Source organism: Erpetoichthys calabaricus, chromosome 9, assembly GCF_900747795.2.
Source record: "Erpetoichthys calabaricus chromosome 9, fErpCal1.3, whole genome shotgun sequence".
NCBI lineage: Eukaryota > Metazoa > Chordata > Cladistia > Polypteriformes > Polypteridae > Erpetoichthys > Erpetoichthys calabaricus.
Genome location: NC_041402.2, coordinates 138,049,653 through 138,075,872, shown reverse-complemented (window position 1 = coordinate 138,075,872; position 26,220 = coordinate 138,049,653). Strand labels below are relative to the sequence as shown.

General features: G+C 39.6%; 1 protein-coding gene across 3 annotated transcripts in view; it reads left to right on the top strand.

Annotated features, from left to right (window-relative positions):
- The window catches only part of LOC114658160 (dixin-like), a 171,142-nt gene that overhangs the window by 16,854 nt on the left and 128,068 nt on the right, over nucleotides 1–26,220 (top strand). Inside the window, exon 1 of one of the 3 annotated variants that reach the window (XM_051931804.1) lies at nucleotides 21,006–21,271. The exons of 1 other annotated variant lie outside the window; for it this stretch is intronic. In XM_051931804.1, the coding sequence (XP_051787764.1) occupies nucleotides 21,215–21,271 (57 nt within the window). In that variant the 5' untranslated portion in view covers nucleotides 21,006–21,214. Of the gene's footprint in view, nucleotides 1–21,005; nucleotides 21,272–26,220 lie in introns of those variants that run through there. One more of the 3 variants, XM_028810240.2, reaches the window with a different exon arrangement.

Genomic DNA, 26,220 nt, shown 5'->3' with positions numbered 1-26,220 from the left:
TGAGGATTAGCGGGGTGCTGGTTTGGAGCTCCATTTCTCTTGAGCATCGCTCCAAAATGAGACACCAACTTATGTGATTGCCTCGGTTTTATACTTCTCTGGCTGGAAGGGGGAAAGTCAGTTGCCCTCTCTAGGCATCTTCTACTGGCAATGGGAACAGAAAAGACGATACCATTGGTGAGAGTGTACCCTCTCATTCCGGGGTGGGATTGCTTACCCAAGGTGAGTCAGAAGGGTGATCCACAGACAAACATGCATGACACTAGCTAGGGAGACTGTTACCAGATTTCTGACACCATGGCGACATGATCATTCAGTGAGCATAAAAGATGGTGTTGTAGTTGGTCTTGTATCGTAGCTTTTGGATAGTCTCAAAATAAAGGACTTCATTGTACTCCTGTTTATTTTGGTTAATGACTTTGATCGATATTTCTGACTTATGAGTATTGTTTTTCATTCTTGTTGCTTTGCTTCTACTCTTCCCCTTTTTGTTAATGACTTTGGTGTGATACTGATTTTGTCTTCTCCCTTTAATCAAAATTAATTTCTCTTTTATTTTCTGAACTACATCACCAAACAAATTCCATTGTTTTGGTTACTTGTCTTGAAGGACATAACCAAATGTGAGTGATATTAAAATATAGAAATTATTATCTGATATAAAACATCTCTAGAAAAACAAAGGATAATGAAGGAGCAGATTGCTGAATAATCAGGCTCTTTTAAGCAGACAGTAATGATCTTCAATTTATTACTTAAAAAAATTAGAATTTATCTGTCTATGAATCAGCTACTAGTCGGCTTCTACAAAACACTTTCCAATAACCTGAGTTTTTTCAGGAAACTTTACCAAGTTCAGCGGTTTTATTAACTCATGTAGGTTAGTATTTGACCAGCAACCTCAAACATCCATCCATCCATCCATTTTCCAACCCGCTGAATCCGAACACAGGGTCACGGGAGTCTGCTGGAGCCAATCCCAGCCAACACAGGGCACGAGGCAGGAACCAATCCCGGGCAGGGTGCCAACCCACCACAGGACACACACAAACACACCCACACACCAAGCACACACTAGGGCCAATTTAGAATCGCCAGTCCACCTAACCTGCATGTCTTTGGACTGTGGGAGGAAACCGGAGCGCCTGGAGGAAACCCACGCAGACACGGGGAGAACATGCAAACTCCACGCAGGGAGGACCCGGGAAGTGAACCCAGGTCCCCAGGTCCCCAGGTCTCCCACCTGCGAGGTAGCAGCGCTACCCACTGCACCACCGTGCCGCCAACCTCAAACATATAACATTAAATGCTGAAAGTGGCATTTGTTATTTCTCTGCTTGTAGATAATCCACTTGATTGGGTTCTTGAAGGGATTGAGTTCTATTTGCAAAAAAATCACCCTTGCATGTTCATTTTTGAGACTGAAATAGAATTTTCAATGATTTACAATTCCAGCTACAGAAGATTGACCATCCATAATCAATTAGTCAGATGTAGTCAGGGAACCAATTAAAAATTCAAAAGCAGTAATAATAATAATAATAGGTTACATTTATTGAGTGCCTTTCACAAACCCAAGGTCGCTTTACATACAGAGTAAAAAAAAAATAATTACACAGATGACAAAAGTTCATAGAAGAGGAAAATTTTCAGTTGCAATTTAAAAGTGCAGAAAGAGGAGCAATCTCGGAGAGACTGAGGAAGAGAGTTCCAGAGTTGAGGGGCTATAGCACTGAAGGACCTGCCTCCCAAGATGGAGAGTCTAGTGCGTGGGACAGTAAGGAGATTACTGCTCGAGGACCTGAGAGAGCGACAAGGAGCTAGTAGCTGAGTGAGGTAGAGGGGGGCAAGGTTATGTAGGGCTTTGAAGGTGAGAAGCAGAATCTTGAATTTAATCCTTGATGGAACCGGTAACCAGTGAAGCTGGGAAAGAATAGGGGAGATCTGAGCAAAACGCTTTGTGATGGTGAGGACTCTGGCTGCGGAGTTCTGAATATACTGTAGCTTCTGTATAGATTTTGCAGGGAGGCCAATGAAGAGGAAATTACAGTAATCAATATGAGATATTATGAAACAATGAACCAGAGTCTGAGCATCATTAAAGGACAGAAATGGATGGAGGCGGGCAATGTTACGGAGATGATAGAATGAAATTTTGGAAAGAGACCTAATGTGTAGCTTAAAGTTAAGTGATGAATCAAACAAAACACCAAGATTTCTGACAACAGGAGCAGGTTTGACATGTGTACCATCAACAGAAATAGAGAAATTGGATGCCTTAGAAAGTTGGGATTTTGGACCTACCAGAAACATTTCAGTTTTATTGGCATTAAGTTTGAGAAAGTTATTTTCCATCCATAGCTAAAATCAGTGATGCAGTCAGTGAGTGTGCTGGGAGGTGAGTCTGTAGGGGAGTCTGTACTAAGATATAACTGTATATCGTCGGCATAACAGTGGAAGTTAAGGCCATGTCTGTGAATAATCTGACCCAAGGGAAGGATATAAAGTAGAAAAAGTAATGGCCCAAAGACTGAACCCTGAGGGACACCACGCGACGCAGGTGAGGTGGAGAATTTATATCAGCCGAGTGTGACAAACTGTTGCCTATTAGAGAGATATGATATGAGCCATTGAAGGGCTAAGCCCAAGATGCCTACAGCAGAGAGACATGACAGGAGGATTTCATGGTTAACAGTGTCAAATGCTGCACTTAAGTCAAGAAGGGGGAAAATATTAAGGGAATCGCAATCTGTAGACCGGACTACACGGAGAAGAGCAGTCTCAGTGCTGTGCTATGAACAAAAGCCAGACTGAAAAGGCTCATAGAGTGTATTGTCTAGAAGTAAAGCATGGAGTTGTGTAGCAACCACGCGTTCCATCACCTTAGCCAAAAAAGGGAGATTAGAGATAGGCCTGTAACTGGAGAGAAAGGAAGGATCCAGGTCAGGTTTTTTAAGGATTGGGGTAACTGCAGCAGTTTTGAGGGCAGTAGGGACAGAACCTGAAATGAAACATGCATTTACCAATGAGACAACAGGAATACTAATTATGGATTAGCATGTCTTAAGCAGAGAAGTGGGGGCAGGATCAAGCAGACAGGAGGAGGCATTAGACTAGACAGTTAGTCTAATAACTGTTATTCACAAGTGTCAATGTGAAACAACAGAAAGGCCGCCATTACAATGTAACCGGGACTTTGTGAAGTATATATAGTCAGGAGAGGAAAGCGTGTTCAGGTTCAAACAGTACATAAGCTGCTGCCAAGTTTCACAGAAGATAAAGAAAGTCTAGTTTACTTTCAGTAATTAGCTCACTGAGTAACAGAGCTTTATTTGTTTGTGAATTAAAAGGGCAATAATGAACTTATTATAATTCTGATTAATAAAGCCAAGTTTAGATAGTCATTGCAGAGAATGAATGTTAGTGCTGTTCTGCTTCTGAGAATGATGTTGATTCAGTCTTTTATTACACCAAAATGGAGGAATGCAACCATCATGAGCACTGTTCATTTTAAATCTGTGGCCCAGACCACAGGGAAAGTATAATGGGCAAGATGCTGTACCCAGGACAGGGCAGAGTTTGCAGACTTCAGAAGAGAGCCAAACAGAGCAGTTCAGATGCAGTAGTTTGCATGACATATAGGTAAACACTATCAAGCACTAATAACTGGATTTGCTAGGGAAGTAACATTGTAACATGAAATAAATTTTCCCAAATAGATCCCACAGAGCTAGAATGCACAGTCAAGTAAAGACCACTTTAGCCAGCAAGCCTCAAAATCTACCATAACATAGTGTACGGAAAGATTGTTTAAAAATAACCTTATGGAAACAATCCCTGGGATCCAATAACTCAGCAAAAAAGTGTGAAATTACTCACACCGCCAAGGCTATCAGCAGCCATACTACATGCATTTCAGTATAGGTAATCCACCTAAAACTAACACTGTTTGGGCCTGGCTGAATTGCTCTACATGGCCTAGTCCTAGTCACCTTGTGTCTAACTGGCTGTCTCCATCGCCCCTTAAACACTTAACAGCTAATGTGTGGTGAGCATACTTAGTGTAAAATGGCTGTCGTCACATCATCCACGTGGTTGTTGCACATTCGTGGTGATTGAAGTGACTCCCCACACTCTATGTGAAGCGCTTTGGGTAGTGAGAAACAAGCACTATATAATTGTAAAGAAGTATTATTATTCAGTCATAAAGTGGCTGTGAAAGCTTGTATCAAGCAGGTGAAAATGGACTAATGCAGTCTTAGGCTTGCAGAAATCCAAATCTGTCACTTCACTTACCAATCTCTTCTCTTCACTCTGAAATGGGTTATTATGCAGATGGCCAATACAGTTAAGACATATAGAGGTAGTTTTCTGATCTTTTTTTTGCCTCAGTTTATTTTCATTTTATTTTTGACTACTGGGACATGCAGGAACAGCTACTTACAACAAACAATCAGGAAACAACAGTAGACAAACACTTCATTGTACACTTCCTGACTCAAACATTTAATTTATAAAACATATACAGTTGCTCTAGTACTGGGATGGGGGCAATAATTGTAGGTAGAAATAATAAATTGCATCTGTTTACATTCTATTCCAAAACACTGTCATCCATTGACAGAAATTATGATGTAAGGGAAGGAGAATTATTAGCTATCAAGTAAGTTTTGGAAAAAGTGTAACATTGGTTGGATGGTACTGACACACCATATCACTGATTTTTACAGATCATATGAATCATACATATCTTAAGTCAGCTAAAAGGTTAAATGTCAGACAGGCTCATCAGTTTTATTCTTCAGTAGATTTAATTTGTACTTTCTTTCCAGGCAGGTTATAAGAATGAAAATGCCTTATCTCATTTAGATGTACCCAAATCCATACCAAAGCCAGAGAATATCATTCTCCTTGAATATTTCATTTTTGCTATCCCTTTTGTTGATTATGGACAATTAACTAAAGAAATGTCCAGAGCAAATAAACATGTCACTATTCCCTCAGACATCTTACCTTCGTTAATATGTGCTACTCTAGACTTAGAGTTAAGGTGTTAACCTGGTGTCATGATGGATTGATTTCTGGTCATCCAGAAATTTGTTAAGACACATGAGTTAATTTTATGATAATTTTGGTGATCAACATCAAAAGAAGATGTGAAGGAGTATGTTCTAGTCTGTGACACTTAATTACAAATAACCTGCAGTATTATCATGGCCTTCTCCAGCCATTACCACCAACAGAAAAACAATGAGAAGATTTTATATGGACCTCTGTTCCTCTAGGGGTATTAATTATAGTGGACAGATTCTCAAAGACTGCTCAGTATGTTGTCTTAAAAAATGAGTGTCTGATTGTGAATTTATAGATATTTAAATCTGGGAATATTTCTGATTAATGATTCTGATTGATTTTCCCAAGAGTATTTTTGCACAAAGATGAGCTTTCAGTTTAACCTCACTTTAGTAAAGTAACGGCCAAATGGAGTGTATTAACCAAGAATTAGAAAATATAACTGATAGATTATTTACTCTATATGGATTTTTTAAATGGTCTGTTCTCTACCTCCACTAGCTTCCATCTCTTTTAATTAATTTGTTATAAATCCCCACTATTTTCTTTTCTTTTGGCGACTTTGTTTGCAATACCTATAGAAGCTTTGATAGAAATGAAATGCACAATATATTGGAGGAACTTTTTGAAGGTGGGAATCACTCCTAAAGTAAAATATTCTCTGGTAGGAGAAGGGAAGTTCCTCCCAACTATAAACCAGGGAGGATGGTATGGCTTGTGACACAGAACATCCATCTGAGATTAAAATTGTAAAGAAGATTGGTCCAGCCTCTTATCATTTGGCTCTTCCACCTCATTTTAGAATTCAACCAAGATCTAAGATTAATCTCTTTCTTTCTTTCTTTCTTTCTTTCTTTCTTTCTTTCTTTCTTTCTTTCTTTCTTTCTTTCTTTCTTTCTTTCTTTCTTTCTTTCTTTCTTTCTTTCTTTCTTTCTTTCTTTCTTTCTTTCTTTCCTGATCAACCTGAACATGACATCTTCCATCAACTCATTCCATCGAGAACAGAGTTAGTTGGAGGTTATTTGGCTGCTGTACTGATACCACAGTTATTTCTTTCTTATTTTATTTTTTTTTGAATTGCAAATTAAGTTTTGACCCATCTTGGTCACCATTTTGTTTAATGCATATTGACTTTGTTCACCCGTTGTTAGGATACATGGATGGTTGTTATGAGCGTGTCCTTGAAGTTCACAACTTGGGATGGAATGAAAGGTCTTGCAGAGCACTCCTTCCCTATCAAAGCTGCCTATAAATGAAAAAAAAAAATACTCAAACACGTGAAAAATCGTTGTGGTTAATTCTTTTGTGTATGGACCTTTCATTTTTATCATTGACTTAGTATTTTGCTTTTTTTCCCCTAGACATAGTGTTTTCTTTGATCTCCCTGTTTTGATGTGTTTCTGCTATCATGTCCTTCTCCAGGTTACACCAAATCTTCTCAGCTTTGCAGACATACCAGCATCACCAGTTTGACACATGGCTGGGTAAAGTCCTGCCACGACTGTCCAAAATAAAGAGGGAATCTTTGTTTGAGAGTAAGGGAGGGCAGGAACCACTATCAAGCAAAGGAACTTGTCATGCCCGGTGCTCTGAAGGTGACATCTCCAGAGCCAATATAGCAGGATAGAGAGGGAGAGATAGTGGTTTATGAGAAGAAAGGTAAAGAGACCCCATCCAGGAGTCCAGAGGTAGTCCAGAGAGAGAGGGAGAGGTCATACAGTAGATAACTGTCAAACTGGCTAATTAATGGCAAGTAAGTTATCTATCTATCTATCTATCTATCTATCTATCTATCTATCTATCTATCTATCTATCTATCTATCTATCTATCTATCTATCTATCTATCTATCTATCTATCTATCTATCTACTGTATATACTGTAAGAGTGAGGCTAGAGCAAACTGTAACAACATTGTATTCTCCCATCCAGCTGCTAGTGGGCAGTGCTCAATCCCTGACGGGAAGAAATGGAACCATGTTGCCCCTTTAAGGAAAAACCATGGGAGTGCTATGGGTGCAGAGGCACCTGAGGCTGTAAGAAGAAACTCTAATCTGATGCCCCTCTAGCCAAAGAAGGGCTGACCTAACAGCAAAAGTAATTTCAAGTTGGAGCCAGACGTGACCTTAGTTGATTTAGTTTTATGTAGAAACTGGAGGAGAACTATGGTGAAATATAAGAATTAGTGGTAGGAAGAGGAGCCCAGAGTTGTGTGTGTTCTGTGTGTGTGTGTGAGAGAGAGAGAGAGAGAGAGAGAGACAGAGAGAGAGAGAAGGAAAGAACGAGAGGAGAATCTGAAAATAGAGGATGCTTTGGGGCTGCTGGAGAGATGAGGTTGTCATTTGGGTATGCCTCCCCTTTTAAAGGAGACAGGTTAAAGAATTGTGACTGGTAAGCACAGCGAGGCAGCTAGGTTTTTGGTTTATTTTTTTCTGGCCCTTTGTTAGTTTATGTTCTCCCATTGTGTGATGATCTGCTGCATGATTACAACAAAGTACATAATTTTTAATGTATTTATTAAGGGTATAGAAACAGGCACCATGAGTATGCTGTCTTTCCTTAATATACAGTACCTTTCATTTTGAGAATCAGTGTGGATACTATGATGGAATGCATGTTTTCTTACTATAAATGCAAGTTGTGTTTGCTCTTGTAACAACTTTTCCAAATTCAGTCTACCGTTCTAGTCTCTGTTTTTACGGAGTTTGCATCTCCTATCTGTGTTGCATGGATTTACTCCAGGGACTTTGGTTTCTTTCCACAGTCCAGAAAAAGTACCATCAGGTTGACCAGCAACTCCCATTTGACCTGGCATCAGTCAGTATACCCTGAGATGGGTTGGTATCTAATGCAACGTTTGTTCCTGCTTGTCTGAATAGAATATGCCTCTGATAAACCAGGCACAGAAAATGGATGTATTTGTTGAATCTGTATTATCAGAGCACACGGTAATAGCGGATAAATAAACTAGTGAAAGACTCCAGTAACCACTTTCTGTTGCAAAAAAGAGAGTGTAAGTTATACTTAATGTATATATATGTTTATGTGAATTTCCCCTTGGGATTAATAAAGAATCTATCTATCTATCTATCTATCTATCTATCTATCTATCTATCTATCTATCTATCTATCTATCTATCTATCTATCTATCTATCTATCTATCTATCTATCTATCTATCTATCTATCTATCTATCTATCTATCTATCTATCTATCTACTACGTTAAAAAGATTTATTTTTTTGCACTCACCAATATATTTACTCACAGGCATTCTTCTCAAGATGATACTTACATCACAGTATTATGCAGGGAATCTATCAGAAACAGACACCAAATTAAAGTTTGGAAAAAAAGTCAACCTCGGTAGCCTTACTTCTTTTAAAAAATACTTTGAAAATGAACACAGGCACAATATTTTAAAGGCTGAATAAACAACCAAAATATTATTCAATATGTAAATGTTCAATGGGACAAATACTACAGCACACATCTCTATATATAATCTTCATTTGGATCTTGATCTTTGTTTGTCCGCGAATGAATTAGAAGAAGAAGCACTAGATGGCAGTAGAGAGACAGCTAAAACATAGGCATTGCATTAAGAATCTCCTCCAGGCTTATACTACTGAAGACTGTAGTACTCCAGTCACACCCCAAAACACAGACATTCAAACTAAACAAATTGTTGTGCTTTAAATTAACTAATCTTTATATATAATCTTAATTTGGATCTTGATCTTTGTTTGTCCGCGAATTCCACACATGCGTAGACCACCTTCCAGTTTAGTATGTTGTTGTTACTCACGGATGTCAACAATGTGCCGGAATAACGAAAGGGGTGGTGGACAGTGTTACGCTGGTTAGCTCCTGAGGCCTGGTTAGAGAATGAGATTGCCGAAGATAAAAGGTACGTGCCTACGTAACATATAAATGAAAGAAAGACAGTGGGTAAAATGAATGACAACGTAACAGCACGTTCCGGAAATTATTATTGTTACGTTGTAGCCGGCGAGTGCTGCGCATCTCACAGTTGTACCGTGGCTTGCTCACATGTCAGTGAAGTGATCCCTATTTATGCTTTAAAGAGCCTGGATACCTATGTGTCCCCCTTTTATAACCTTTGCTCCGTGTATATTGCCTTACTCTTTGGATTGCCACAAAGCAACCTGCGAGACTGGAGAAAGGTTGAGAAGAGATCGTGAGAGGAAATGACAGCATCGTGAAAACGAGACGGACTGTGAATGGAGAGAAGTAGAAATGCTTCTACACCACCACATAATTACTATTCGGACAGTGATTCCAAGTAGGTCGTTCCTATCGAATCAATGTCCAAGGGTTTTCTTTTGTAATTTTGTTTCCCTTATAAAAAATCATAATGCTGTGCGATGAAGGGCCCAGTTCACGACTGGCAGCTGCGTTTAAACAGGGAGCCCTTCACAGACAATTTTAACACGGGCAACTTAGTTGGGCGCACATGGCTAGTACATTATATATAAAATGATAACAATTGCATTTTTACAAAGAAGTAAAGTAAGCAGCTCCTATTTAAAGATATTAAAGTAAGTTAAGTAACTTTAGACAAGGTATATAAAAGACTTGCAGTAGCTTCCTGCTGCCCAGGACTGTTTCCTGCCTTGAGCCTGCTGCTGCCAGAATGGGTTTCAACCTCCTTATGACCCTAAACTGGACAAAGTAGATTTCAGAATATTACAGCATGTTATATAAAGACCAATTTACCAGTAATTTGCTTTTAAACTTGGGATTAAAAAAACTAAATGTTAAATTTTAACTCCATAAAAATGATGAATGCTGATAAACTGTTAGATACATTTGATAAACAGCAGAAGTCATTCAGTTGGTGAGATTTACAAGCCTGCTGCTATAAAAAAAGCACACACAGTTATTGATGCTTTCTCCCATCCCCGTCATACTGAGTGTTAACATTCTACCACTAGGAATACACAACAGAATCTTGGGGCTTGAAAAAATTTTTCTTAAGAAGTCCTCTTTCTATGTTTTTATATGACTTAAAGCCAATCACAATTAACAAGCATCATAGCCACTTTGGGAGGATTTACTGGAAATTTCTTTCCAGATTTGTATTATAAAGTACCTTTCACCACCGATTACAGTGCTGTCAAAGCTACTGTATAGATTTATACAGTTGAAACAATGGCAGGTAAAGGAATCAAAATTATGGGAGAGTTGAGCCATCAGCCGTATGTTCTCAAGAGCAACTCCTCAGTGTCTGGACCACATACACACTGTTTGCAGTGATACATGAATAAATAAGACTAGAATACACACGTGTGGCCTTCTATTTTTAACTTATCTTTTTCACTGTTTGCATTGCTAGTATTTGTATTTTTAAAACACATACTGCCTTGTGAACCTAAAAAGGGTGATGTTCTTGAGTTGCTAAGTCACTGAGCCACAACATCTGCCTTTTCAAACTCCTTAACTGATACACTATGTGTGTGACTGTTCACCAGTCAGTCTTTCAATTGTTGAATTATAGAAACAATTTTACCTTTCAGATGTGTATTTTATATTATTTTGAAAGTTTCATGTAAAACTGTTATGTTTCTACCAAGGTTCTGACCCCAGCTGGAGTTCAAATGTCTCTTTTATACCTGTTTTGTTCATTTTTATGTTAACATTGTTGTTCAATTAGTTTCTTTGTGTGCCATGCGTTTTGTTGTTGGGCCTCCAAGAGGTGGGGCCACTGCCCATCACCATCAAGGGACTGTCTTCAGCACTATAATGGCTAAAGAAAACCCACTGTCCCTTGTGGTTCATTTAATGCATTTATATTAGTGAGTTTTGTTGGATTTTTTGATTATCATTATGCTTTTGTGACTTTCTGGATTTTTGATCTGGGTGCTTTGTCTGTTTTTGACTACTCTTTGGATTTGTGTATTGGGGGGACATTGTTTGCTTTGGATTGCCTTTATATTTTCGGGCAACTCCTATGGACTCTTGAGCTTATTTTTTGCCACAGAGAACTTTTTGTATAATAAATATTTTTATTTATAAAGGTTCTCTGTTTGCCCTTTTGCTTAGTAGCTGGAGTTTGACAGCTTCCTTCCCCTCTAGTGGCATTTTAAAATCATTATTGGGACTTATTGTGCTTAGAAGCTGCCAGTTTATGACAGAAATAATACATGGGAGAAAAACAAATTCAGTCTCAAGTGACAGTATTAAGTTTAAGTTAAAATTTATTTTTATGTGTACATAGCACATTGAAATTCTTATTTACCTGTCTCCCATAGATTAATGATAGTGGTACAAAAACAACAGCAAACAGCAAAGACCACAACACAAACAATGATTATAACACCATACATTAAATTAAATATAAAAACATTTTATATTATACTGTATACTGTATATATATATATATATATATATATATATATATATATATATATATATATATATATATATATATATAACAAAAATCATGTATTGATCAATAGAAATTGCTGTGAAGTAGCCTTATGACTTGTGAATAAAGGCTGTCCCTGGATCCAGTAGTGTGAGTGCTAATGGGCTGGTGTCTTTTGTCAGAATGAAGGAGGCAGAAAAGTGACAATGCAGGATGGCTTAGGTCTTTAATATCATGGTTTGCCTTTCTGCGGCAGCATACGTTGTATACTATATACAGTATCTTGAATAGAAAAGAGTTTACTTCAGTAATATTCTGAGTTGACTTCACCACCCTCTGTATTGTTTTGCTGAGCTAAGCTGAGCAGGTGCCATACCAGGATGTTATACAGCCATTGAGGACAGACTACAATGTGCATCTTTACAGATTAGCGAGCACAGGTGGAGAAATCTGGGCTTTTTTTAGGAATAAAGGAACTTTTGAGCCTTATTAAAGAGAGACAAGATGTGTTGCATACACATTAATTTTCAGAAGTCATACTGAGCCCAAGAAATCTAAAGGAGCTGACCCTCTCTGCAGCAATTATAGAATAGCACATATAGAAGAATCGTTTTGTTATGCTTCGCCCTTGACCATGCCAATCAGTTAGTCATTGTCCAACCCGCTATATCCTAACACAGGGTCACAGGGGTCTGCTAGAGCCAATCCCAGCCAACACAGGGTGCAAGGCAGGAGCAAACCCCGGACAGGGCGCACACACACACACACACCAACCACACACTAGGGACAATTTAGGATCACCAATGCACCTAACCTGCATGTCTTTGGACTGTGGGAGGAAACCAGAGCACCCGGAGGAAACCCACGCAGACATGGGGAGAACATGCAAACTCTATGCAGGGAGGACCCGGGAAGCGAACCCAGGTCTCCTTACTGCGAGGCAGCAGCGTTACCACTGCACCACCGTGCCATCCGCTTAACAATCAAATATGGCTTATTTGAGATTATCAGTCTGATTTTAAATCAGGGGGTCTTTTCACATAGTGCGTTCTGTTGTTGAATCTGTTGCTGAATACAATTTTCATGTTCTACCTGCCTTCTTTCTTATGACCTTTGTTTTCAGCCTATTCAGGGTGTTTGCTTTTATTTTTTTCTAATCTGTGTTTTGGCTTTTTGCCCTCTTTTCCACATTTGGTTCCTGTTAGCATACAGGTTTTCATTCCAACCACTGAACAAATTTGTTTCCTTCTAACATCTGGATTGTCCAGTCAAATTTATACTGTATTTAAAATAATGCTATTATCATCTCACCTTATCATGTTGGCCTAAGACTTCCATGCCTGTTTAATTATGAATGCTCAACAGACAGATTTGAGTAGGTATACAAAAAAACAGTAAAGAGAAATGAAAAACTATCCACAATGAAAAAAAAAACATTTTTTTCTTATGGTTCCATATCAGGGAGACTGAAGTTTGGGCTAGAGTGGTGGAAGGTTTTTGTCTGAGCCACATTTCTTAATTAGAAGCCAATTATATTCTTAAACATCTGTAATCACCAATGAGATGCAAATGATAAAGAAACTAACCATTTACCATTTACAGTGCATCCGGAAAGTATTCACAGCGCATCACTGTTTCCACATTTTGTTATGTTACAACCTTATTCCAAAATGGATTAAATTCATTTTTTTCCTCAGAATTCTGCACACAACACCCCATAATGACAACATGAAAAAAGTTTACTTGAGGTTTTTGCAAATTTATTAAAAATAAAAAAAACTGAGAAATCACATGTACATAAGTATTCACAGCCTTTGCTCAATACTTTGTTGATGCACCTTTGGCAGCAATTACAGCCTCAAATCTTTTTGAATATGATGCCACAAGCTTGGCACACCTATCCTTGGCCAGTTTCGCCCATTCCTCTTTGCAGCACCTCTCAAGCTCCATCAGGTTGGATAGGAAGCGTCGGTGCACAGCCATTTTAAGATCTCTCCAGAGATGTTCAATCGAATTCAAGTCTGGGCTCTGGCTGGGCCACTCAAGGACATTCACAGAGTTGTCCTGAAGCCACTCTTTTGATATCTTGGCTGTGTGCTTAGGGTCGTTGTCCTGTTGAAAGATGAACTGTCACCCCGGTCTGAGGTCAAGAGCGCTCTGGAGCAGGGTTTCATCCAGGATGTCTCTGTACATTGCTGCAGTCATCTTTCCCCTTATCCTGACTAGTCTCCCAGTTCCTGCCGCTGAAAAACATCCCCACAGCATGATGCTGCCACCACCATGCTTCACTGTAGGAATGGTGCCAGGTTTCCTCCAAACGTGACGCCTGGCATTCACGACAAAGAGTTCAATCTTTGTCTCATCAGACCAGAGAATTTTCTTTCTCATGGTCTGAGAGTCCTTCAGGTGCCTTTTGGCAAACTCCAGGCGGGCTGCCATGTGCCTTTTACTAAGGAGTGGCTTCCGTCTGGCCACTCTACCATACAGGCCTGATTGGTGGATTGCTGCAGAGATGGTTGTCCTTCTGGAAGGTTCTCCTTTCTCCACAGAGGACCTCTGCAGCTCTGACAGAGTGACCATCGGGTTCTTGGTCACTTCCCTGACTAAGGCCCTTCTCCCCTGATCGCTCAGTTTAGATGGCCGGCCAGCTCTAGGAAGAGTCCTGGTGGTTTCGAACTTCTTCCACTTACGGATGATGGAGGCCACTGTGCTCTTTGGGACCTTCAAAGCTGCAGAAATTTTTCTGTAACCTTCCCCAGATTTGTGCCTCGAGACAATCCTGTCTCGGAGGTCTACAGACAGTTCCTTTGACTTCATGCTTGGTTTGTGCTCTGACATGAACTGTCAACTGTGGGACCATGAGTTGACTGTTCATGTCAGAGCACAAACCAAGCATGAAGTCAAAGGAATTGTCTGTAGACCTCCGAGACAGGATTGTCTCGAGGCACAAATCTGGGGAAGGTTACAGAAAAATTTCTGCTGCTTTGAAGGTCCCAATGAGCACAGTGGCCTCCATCATCCGTAAGTGGAAGAAGTTTGAAACCACCAGGATTCTTTCTAGAGCTGGCCGGCCATCTAAACTGAGCGTTCAGGGGAGAAGGGTCTTAGTCAGGGAGGTGACCAAAAACACGATGGTCACTCTGTCAGAGCTCCAGAGGTCCTCTGTGGAGAGAGGAGAACCATCTAGAAGGACAACCATCTCTGCAGCAATCCACAAATCAGGCCTGTATCATAGAGTGGCCAGACGGAAGCCACTCCTTAGTAAAAGGCACATGGCAGCCCGCCTGGAGTTTGCCAAAAGGCAGCTGAAGGACTCTAAGACCACGAGAAAGAAAATTTTCTGGTCTGAGGAGACAAAGATTGAATTCTTTGGTGTGAATGCCAGGCGTCACGTTTGGAGGAAACCAGGCACCGCTCATCACCAGGCCAATACCATCCCTACAGTGAAACATGGTGGTGGCAGCATCATGCTGTGGGGATGTTTTTCAGCGGTAGGAACTGGGAGACTAGACATGATAAAAGGGAAAGATGACTGCAGCAATGTACAGAGACATCCTGGATGAAAACCTGCTCCAGAGTGCTCTTGACCTCAGACTGGGGCGACGGTTCATCTTTCAGCAGGACAACGACCCTAAGCACACAGCCAAGATATCAAAGGAGTGGCTTCAGGAGAACTCTGTGAATGTCCTTGAGTGGCCCAGCCAGAGCCCAGACTTGAATCTGATTGAAAATCTCTGGAGAGATCTTAAAATGGCTGTGCACCGATGCTTCCCATCCAACCTGATGGAGCTTGAGAGGTGCTGCAAAGAGGAATGGGCGAAACTGGCCAAGGATATGTGTGCCAAGCTTGTGGCATCATATTCAAAAAGACTTGAGGCTGTAATTGCTGCCAAAGGTGCATTGACAAAGTATTGAGCAAAGGCTGTGAATACTTATGTACATGTGATTTCTCAGTTTTTTTATTTTTAGTAAATTTGCAAAAACCTCAAGTAAACTTTTTTCATGTTGTCATTATGGGGTGTTGTGTGTAGAATTCTGAGGAAAAAAATGAATTTAATCCATTTTGGAATAAGGCTGTAACATAACAAAATGTGGAAAAAGTAATGCGCTGTGAATACTTTCCGGATGCACTGTATCTTTGTCTCATTTACAATACTTTGTGTTCGTCATTAAGTATCTGTTTTAATGTAATACTGTATTTAGAAAGAAATGCAAGAGGAAAAAAAAGTGAAGGACTGAGAATTACTAATCTGCTCTTGGACACAAATCATTTGGGTGATATCCTTAGAAAGGGAAAAGGTCTATGATAAAAAATGACCGAAAAGCCATATAATTAAATAAGTTATTAGCAAAGGACCAAACTTGAGCACCCTTGTTCTGCAACAGTGTGAATACTGCACAGAGGACTAAGCAGAAATCATTGCCAGATTTTCCAGTAGGCACATTTCACAAGGTTCTGGAGGCCCACCATATACTGTAAATCTACTGCTTAATTGATGCTGTTATCAAAAGCAAATGCAGTTGTTGATTAAAAAATACAAAATAATTAGAAAACACAGAAAATATGACAAAACCATTTATAAGCGTTGAATCTAATTCACAAGCTATTTGTCCTTTTTAAACTCGTCAAGTGTCAAATCTTCTTGCTTCAACTGTGTTCAATGCTTCCATGGACTGGGTGTTGGGCAAGGTCGTGGGGTCCAGTGGCGATGGGGCATCTGTTGGTGAAGAAAAATTCACTGATCTTGACTTTGCTGATGATGCTCTGATCTTCTCAGAGTCAATGGAGGCTCTGATCAGGGCTCTTTAGAGATTAAACGAGGAGTCTGAGTGTCTAGGCTTGTGAGTGTCCTGGATAAAAACCAAGATTCAGGCCTTTAAATACCTCTTAGACACATCCATTAGCAGTGTGTCTGTCTGCGGAGAGAGTATCGACCTTGTGGAGAGGTTTACTTACCTCAGCAGTGACATTCATGTCTCTGGTGACTCTTCCTATGAAGTCAGTAGATGGATTGGGAAAACATGGGGGTCATTACGTCACTGGAAAGGGGTGTGTGGCACTCCCAATAGCTATGCAAAAGGAGGAAGATCCAAGTCTTTAGTGTCCTGCTATGCAAAAGGAGGAAGATCCAAGTCTTTAGTGTCCTGGTGCTTCCAGTCTTGCTATATGGTTGCGAGACATGGACGCTATCCAGTGACCTGAGATGAAGACTGGACTCCTTTAGTACTGTGTCTCTTCAGGGAATCCTTGGGTACCACTAGTTTGACTTTGTGTCAAATTAGTTGCTCACTGAGTCCCGAATGAGGCACATGACCTGCACTGTGAGGGAGTGTCAGTTACGGCACTATGGCCATGTGGCGAGATGCCCAGAGGGTGATCTGGCTAACAGGATCTTCATTGCTGAAAACTCACATGTAACACCTGGCTGCAGCAGATAGAGGGTCATTTCTGGAGGGTGGGACTGGACTGCATGTCTGCCTGGGGGGTTGCCAACCAGGATCCTATGCTGTTTCGCTGTGTGGTGGGTGCGGCAACTCACTGTACCAGTGCATGCTCCCCAACATGACCTGACCTGATGTGCCAAACAGTGTCATGGGTACTGGTGCCTAGCCAGGCAGGAATTGGTTCAATAGAGTGATGGCCAATCCTTTGCAATGCACATCAAAGTATACATCCACTTCATAGTGAGATAATTCAAACTTACTTTAACAGCATATCGTTGAATTGTGACAGTCAACCAACATGAATATAACAAAAAAATGCAAACCATATCAAAGTCAAAGCGAACTTTATTGTCATCTCAACCATATACAAGTATGCAGATAGACGAAATTGCGAAGCTCAGGGTCCACAGTGTAACAACATGAAGTGCAAATAAAAAATTAAAATGAAATTAAAATTAGAATTAAAATTTAAAATTAAAATTAAGATTTAAAATTAAAAATTAAAACACAAACAAGACAAGACATTGTGCAAAGACAAAGAAGTAGCAGCAATATTGACGTGTAGTAAGCAATATGAACATCGATGTAATGTATGGTATTATGCAATCTAGATACATAAATATAGTCAATAAATATGTAATATAATAAATAAATAAATAAATAATAGGTATAGATAATACAGAAATTATCAGTGTATGATAATAGTTGTTTAAGACATGTGTAAACAATGACAGGTCAGAATGTTTCACAGCATAAGGATATCAAAGAATGTCAAAGTGCAGTGTGCAAAATACTTAAAGGTCAGTATGAGATTTTCAGTTCTTTTCTACAAGGTGGTTGAGGCAGTGTGGAAGATCCCAGGGGGCAGCATGGTGTTAAGGAGTCTGACAGCTTGGGGGTAAAAACTATCCTGCAGCCTGGCAGATCTGGCTTTGATGCTGCAGTATCTTCTCTTGGATGGCAGAAGTGTGAAACGTCCATGTGAGGGGTGTAAGGGGTCCTGCACAATGCTGCGGCCTTGCAGACACTGTATTTGTAAAATATTTCCTGTAGTGAAGGGAGCGGCACCCCAATAATGTTCTCTGCTATCTTCACTACCCACTGCAGGCGCTTGCGGTCGGATATGATGCAGTTGCCATACCAGACAGTGAGGCAGCTGGTCAGAACACTCTCAATGGTGCCTCTGTAGAATATTGTGAGGGTGGAAGGGGGAAGACTTGAGAACTACAACAACCACAGACCCCCGAGATGCCACCCTTCCAGACAGCCTTAACACCTTCTATGCCAGGTTCGACAGGCTAAACACAGATACACCCTCAAAGGCCCCCTGTGACCCCATGGACACTGCCTTTCAGGTGACACACACACAGGTCCTGAAAGCTCTGAAGAAGGTGAACCCCCACAAGGTTGTGGGACCTGATGGAGTTCCTCCCAGAGTTCTGAAGGCCTATGGGGAACAACTAGCTGGTGTGTATGTGGATATCTTCAACCTGTCATTATCCCAGGCAGTAGTCCCCCGTATTTTCAAATCTTCTACCATCATACCAGTCCCCAAAAGACCGGACACATCCACCCTAAACGACTTCAGGCCAGTGGCACTCACACCAGTTGCCATGAAGTGCCTAGAAAAACTGTTTCTCACGCACATCAACCACATGGTCCCGGACACTGTCAACCCCCTCCAGTTTGCCTACCGCTCCAATTGATCAGTGGATGACGCGGTAGCAATAGCCCTACACCACACTCTGCAACACCTGGAAAGTAGCAGAACATATTCCGGGATGCTCTTCTGGGGTATGGGGAAGTCAAGGTACATGACCCTGGTAAACAACATTCTTGTCTACGGAAAGGAGAATGACCTTATTCTCAACACAGACAACACCAAAATAATACTGGACTTCAGGAAGAATCCTCCCCCTCTACAGCCTCTTATCATCAAAGGGACTGAGGTGGAGAGGGCCAACAGCCACAGATTCCTGGGACTGCAGGTTGCATCAGACCTGAGTTGGACTCTTAACACCACAGCCACAGTGTGAAAAGCCCAGCAAAGGCTTTATTTCATTAGGCTGCTCAGGAAAGCCGGCCCGAACCATCGCCCTCTCGCCAAGGCCTACAGAGAACTGATAGAGACCATTCTCACCGCAGGCATTACTGTCTGGTATGGGAACACCACACAGGCAGAGAGGAAAGCTTTGCAAAGAGTCATAAAGACAGCGGAGAGGATCATAGGGACAAAACTTCCCTCCATGGACTCTATGTATGCACAATGCTGTCAGAAAAGAGCAGAGGGAATTATCAGGGACTCACTCCATCCAGCTCACTCTCTGCTCAGACACAAAAACTGTACGTACAACTTGAGACACAGTAGAGCGGACAGCATCATCACTCACAGAACAAGGTTTTTCAATAGCTTCTTCCCTGCCACAGTCAGACTGATGGCAAAACAAAATTACTGAACATGTGCAATAACCCCACACTACCTCACTTCACTTGTCATGTAAATGACAAGTGATAAATGTGCAGTATTTTGACCATGCAATATCTGCAATATAATTGTATTTTTTGTGTAGATATTACCACCTTTTTGTATAGTGTTGGTATAATTCATATTATTCATTATATTGTTTTATTGTTTTGTTTTTTTTTTTAATATTTACTATGACTCTGAAAGAGCTCTGCACAAGAATTCCAATGTGCTTTGACTGTTGGTTTTATGCACAAATGGCAAATAAAGAACCTTGATTAGTGATGAGGTGTTATGTGTCCACGTAAGTTCCTCAGTTATGTGCACACAGAGGAACTTGGCACTCCTAACAGTCTCCACATCTAAACCGTTGATGCTGAGTGGGATGTGGGCTGGATGTGATTTTCTGAAGTCCACAATTATCTCTTTTGTCTTGTCAACATTGAGAGATAGATTGTTGTATTCACACCATGCGGACAGCCGTTCCACCTCATCTCTGTATGCTGTTTCATCATCCCTGCCCAGTCCCAGCACCGTCGTATCATCTGTAAACTTGATGATGTGGTTGGTGTTGCGCGTGGCTGTGCAGTCGTGAGTCAGCAGGGTGAAGAGCAGTGGACTAAGCACGTAGCCCTGCGGTGCTCCAGTGCTCAGTGTAATGATGCTGGAAGTGTTGCAGCCCATCTGAACTGACTGGGGCCTCTCTTTTAAGAAGTCCAGGATCCAATTGCAGAGGGTGGTGTTCAGGCCCATCCTGCTCAGTTTTACAACCAACTTTTGAGGGATGATTGTGTTTATATACAAATGAATAAGCAAAAAAAAAATATTTAATTCACATGTGGACTACCTCCTAAGTTAAAGGATTTTTTAGTTGTTTCCATGCCTATTTAAAAATAATGTACTTTTGTTAATAAAATACATTTTTGTCGCATATTATAATTTTAGTTTATTAAATAGTCACGAGAGATCTGCAGGGAACTATGGATTGCTATGGCTAATAAAACACTGCGGTACTGCTGTTCATTTCTAAGCAGGTTTGTATGTTTATATATATAGAGTGGAGTGACGTTCTACTGGGGACGCCGTTAAAAAAACAGTTCTGTGAGGGAGTGCAAATAAGTGAAATTAAACTGATACCAAATCAGATGTACGTGGTGCGAATGTACCGTGCATAGATCAAACATCCACTTCACTGTGAAGGTTATTTGCAGGCATTTACTGTATACTGTAGACCGATGGATGAAAAAGGTATAAAACGAGCCAGTTACTTTAATCAAAAATATCACGATAGTACATTTATTCTCTACTCCTCCGAGTTAAATGAAACTGCCTACTTCCGTACCTTTTTTTTGTAATGGTTCCGCCTGTCGAGGTTCTCGAGCTCCGATCGCAGCTTATTATTGGTTAATTTTAAATATGCGGCTAGACTAACAGCTGGTTTTGAAGCCTAGTCACCGCGAGCGCCTCTTGTCCTCTCGCCCCCTCGCCTCTCTTCCCTTTCTCGCTTACAGAGCCGGCGTCCCCAGTCACTGCAGACGATCACCATGGCAACGTGCGGTGGGCGCCCCTACCCCTCCACGCGCTCACTGAGTGTCGAGCACGCGCAGTGGAACTCCGTGTATCCTGTTTCATGTAACGGGGCTGTCTGCTGTACGCATCGAGTAAGGCTGACTGGGACAGCCGTGCCTCGCCTAGCGTACGGCCGGTTCTTCTTCTATTTATGCCTGTCTTTGTCCGGAAAAAATACCTTCCACGTATTTAATAATTTTTATACTTATTTTTTATTTTGTAATCAGAGAGCTACTCGGCGATTTTAATCTTTTTCGTCTAAAGGATTACAGTTATGATTTCCTTATCTAGAGGAAACCTACTAGACGTGCTGCAGGAAGGATTTAACGAGGTAACAAATACAGCTTCTTAAAGCAACTCTGGACTAGCATATTTTTGGTCGCTGTAGTAAAGTTTTGGCGGCGTTTTCAATTGCTGGACAGCATTTTTAGTTTTATGTCCAGTGATGCTATGCCATTGGTGATGACAAACACGTGTGTGTGTGTGTGTGTGTGCGTGTGTGTGTGTGTGTGTGTGTAGAAGTTGATAGGAAACAATACACAGTTACGTAATTGTTAACAGATGTGCTTATGGATTAATTTTTAAAACCGTTTCATTCCGTGCAGTGCCAGAAGCTTTCATAGTGTTTTTGAATCGTGCCATATGGTGACTCAAGAGATCATTTAAAGTTACATCAAAAGTATAACATAGCAATGAGGTTTACCAGATCTTTATAAAAAATATGACTTACTGTGTGAGTTGTCTTATTGAAACTTTTATTTCCATTTATTATATACGCATTATTAGTTTGACGTGAAAAGGGGAAATTGTACAACCTTTAGCATAAATAATCCTTTGCAAGGGAACTATAGGTTTCACTGAAGCTTGTAACCTGAAACTGAAGGGACTGGGCATAGAGTTACAAGAGAACTAAGCACGAAAACAGGACCTAACATGTTGCATATTGAACATTATTACCACAGTTTTGTGAAAGGGAAATAGCTTGAAAATTGCGTTTAGAAGATGGCCTTCAAGTTGCAGAATGAAAAGACTGCGTGCACAAAATGAACATTGTTAAGTTGTACAAGTGAGGTTATAACGGCATCAGCCTACAATGGCATAAAAAAGTTATTTTTCTGTGCTGTTAAAGGAATAAATACACAAAACACTTGAAGCAGCACATTGTAGCTTTTGAGTGTTCTTCAGGTTTGATCTAAAGAGAAGAATGTAGAGAAGATACAGAGGGCAATGACAGAGAGAACAATAGGCTGGAAAAGATATTTAATGGATGAAAGACCAGAGGAAGTTAAAAAGGTGGTTATTGTTTCTACCACTTCAAAGCAGAGTGCTATAAATGTGTTCCGCAAACTTAGTCCTCACAGGCCTTAAGGTTTGGGGTATAAAGTTTGTACACCCAAATATATTCTTGATGAATGACACATTTAATTAGAACAGTTGCAATTGAGTTTAAAAAAAAAATCAATGGACATTCTGCATTTCATGGGACACAGCCCAGATTGTGTTTCAGTATATAGCGTCTGCATATTCTTCTTGTGTCTATGTGGATATTGTTTGGGTACTCTGGTGTATTCCCCCAACCACATGCACATTATATCAAATGTGTAAATATGCTTGGTATAAGAGAGTCTGAGTGAAAGTTTGAGTTTCTCCCGTGATGAACTACTTCTCCATCCAGGACTGGTTCCATCCCTGTACTATTGAACTGTGATACTGTAATAAAAATTGTGGGTTCAGAAGATGGATGGATTTTACTTCATAATTGAAATGTCCTTTTACCATAAAAAAAAAGCATTAACAGTGTGCTTGTAATAGACTTTTGGGTCATTGATACAACATGATTGTAAATGAAGGTACTGCAGTTCTAGTGGGTATTTTATTTTACTTGTATTTTACTTTTACAATGGTCATGTTGGAGTAAAGTTACAAAACAAAATCTCAACTCACTCTTATGAACAACAGTAGACAGTAGTTGTCCTGCTCTGGCTCTTAGCTTTCCTCCTTACTCACGTGAGGTTTTTAGTCAATGTAATCTTTCAGTTGTCCTAAAGACCTGCTGCTGTGCCTCTCTGAGTACAAATGAATGATGATATCATTGCGTAGCCACACTAACTATCCCTAAGACGTTTGCTGTCAGAATGATAATTTGAGCCATTTGAGAGACCCCTTAGTAATCTGTCTCTGCAAATGTCAAGTATCTCTTTGTTTTCTCTGTATACCTTTATGTGATCATGATGACAGGTGTGGAGCTCAACATACAGAATATCAGCATACCCGATTCTTGTTTTGTGAATACATTGATGCATCTTCCAATTAGTCTTTAAAACTATTTGACTTGTGTCTGTTTTTCTTTACAGTATTTGTGTTTTCTGGAACACATTATATATGTGGACAGATATAGAAAGATATTGTGTGAAGAGGTTGATACACCATTTTTAGAGTTAACTTATTTTTATTTTTTCTTTTGGCTACATTTCTTGAATAATTTTTTTAGCAAAAGGCAATTAATAACATGTAAATATAGTCTAGTTGCTTACTTCAAAGTTGATAAATAAATGTATACTTTGCTGGACATGTTTTATGCTCATGTGTTTTATTTATGTTTTTATTGACATGCTTTCTAAATAGTTTTTAGATCAAGTGCATTGTGGGTTGTTTGATTATGAGATGCATGGGTTTATTTATAGCTGTGCCCCTGTTTGATGTGAAGCAATTTTCCTTTCTGCCAGTAAGTGGTAACTTGATTTTTTCTTAAATTAAAGGTTGTAAGCTGATGTCATTGGATAACAAATTATAGTTGTTCCACAGCAAAACTAGCTTTATAAGAACACAGAACACCCTTGCTCCATGAGTTTTCTTAAAAAGTTCAAATACCTTACTACTTTTTCCTATGCCAGGGGTTTTGAAGTTCAGATCTGGGCACACCCTGTGGCTACAAGTTTTCATCCCAAAACAATTTCTGCTTTGAAATGGACTTCTGCATTAACATGGCAAATTGTCATGGCTGAGCTTGAAAACCCTTTGCTTATGCAATTGCCTGGGTGACCCTGAGGTTTATCCCACATGGGAGTATCCAATGCAACTCAACATATTAAGGAACTAATACTAAATCTGGCTGTGAGCCAAGGTTTCAAGAACCCTGTTTTAATCTGATTTTAGGACACCTCGTGATTTCATAAATGTAATTTTGCTTTTCAATCGGTCACAGTTTAATTTCTCACATTACTCCAGATTCAAATGAATACAGTGTTTCTTATAAATTTATTCTTTAAGGCATTCACATTTTAGCCATAAGCTTAAGGATTTCCAGTCATTGCACCACTACAAAGTGCCTCTTAGTTATTTCCATTATTCCTTAATTATTTTAGCCGTCCCACATCACCCATTACTCAGGCATGGATGGACATTTTTAAACTGTTGCCAGAGAATGTTGGTCTGATTAAACAGTAACCACTGACTTTCACACTTTGCAAGGTGTAGCTTCCTGATTTTCATTTGAATTGATAGGATTTTACTAAGATAGTCTGACTGAAAAATTTTGGAAAATTAGTGAAGACTCATTTAATAACATATGTGTGTAGACTAGTATTATGTATGTAATGCCTTTGGGTACTGCTATGCAGTGGTTTCTTTTCTTCATTCAGGTTTGTGGATGTATGTGTTTCTTGTGGAAGTATTTGCAATACTCTCCATTTAATCTCTTATAGAATCTTCCAGTTGGATTTAGAAGAATGCTTTCACTGACTCTCCTTAATCTTCTTCAAAATGGACCCAAGTGCCACATTTCTGAGGTTCAGTTGTGCTCTTACAGTGTGTAATCCAATGACAGGGAGCAATAGCAAATGTATAATTTTATAAGCAGGGTAGCATTGCTTGGTATCTTATTCACATAATTATGTTAATTCTTTCAGGAGTTACTCAGTCCTGACAAATATATATACCTGCTCTGCATGTGTATTGTGCCAATGTTTTTGAACCTCTTTACGACATTCTGCTTTGTCTTCTACTCTTTGTCTTTTCTTCTTCTACTGTTTGTCTTTTATTTCCGGCCCCACTTGGACCTGTTAGGTTTTCAATTCATCTCTTGGCACAAATGAAAAGGTCTCATCTCGTCTCTTGGAAAATCTCGTCTGGTCCCAAGATTTTTTCATATTATATATATATATATATATATATATATATATATATATATATATATATATATATATATATATATATATATATATATATATATATTTATGCTGTATATTTATGCTGTACATATATATAATATATATCTCTCTCTATATAAAAGAAAATCCTGGAATGGAAAAGCAAGTCTACAATACGTGATCTTCTCTAGAAGACATTTTAAACACCCGCGAGACCAAAGACACGCCCTACTTACAATCTATCAAATAGGACAATAGGCAGCAAAACATTCAGTCTTGTGAAGGATTTGAGCATACACAGATCCAGGGCTCTCAGTGCATATAAAGCATATAAGGACAGTACGTTATAAATGAAATGTCGACATCTAAGCGAAGAAGAAAGCAGCACAGAGAAAAAAAAAGAGCAAAAAAGAATAATCGAGTTGCAAATTCAGAAAATAAGGAAAGTAATTATCAGCCCAGAACAAGTGGAATTGAAAAAAAAGCATGTCCAATCTAGCTCAGAATTAAAAGACAATGAGTAAAAGACAAAGTAGAACTTCATAAAGATGTTTACAAACGTTGGCGCTAAACACATGCAGAGCAGGTTAGAGACTATGAAACCAGTGAAATTAGAAAGGCTCAAAAAAAAAAAACGTTGGCGCTATACACATGTGGAGAAAGTTAAAGGATATCAAAGTAGGAAAATTAGAAAATATAAAAAAAGAAAGTAAAGATCGCATTAGCACAAACAAACAAACTGCCTCATTTAACTATGCACCAGTCTAACTTTGGTTTTGCACAATAATTACTACACTATTGCACCTTAACACTTAATTCTACGTTATGCACATAATTTTACTTATTTATTATGTTCTACTATACTGTTATCTTTCAAACTATGACTTTTTGTTAATCTAACTGATATTCTTCTAACTTTGCACAGTTTTGGATAAGCGGATCAGGATGCATTTCACTGCGCGTTGTCCTGTATAACTATGCATGTGACATGCATTTATTGGTTACTTTGTTCATGTATATATATTTATATGTCTGCTTATTTAAAAAGCTAAATTTACCCCAGGAGTCAAAAACGTTCTGTCTAGCCCTTGTACAAAAACCTAGACAAAAGCTGGGGTATCACCTTGGTAAC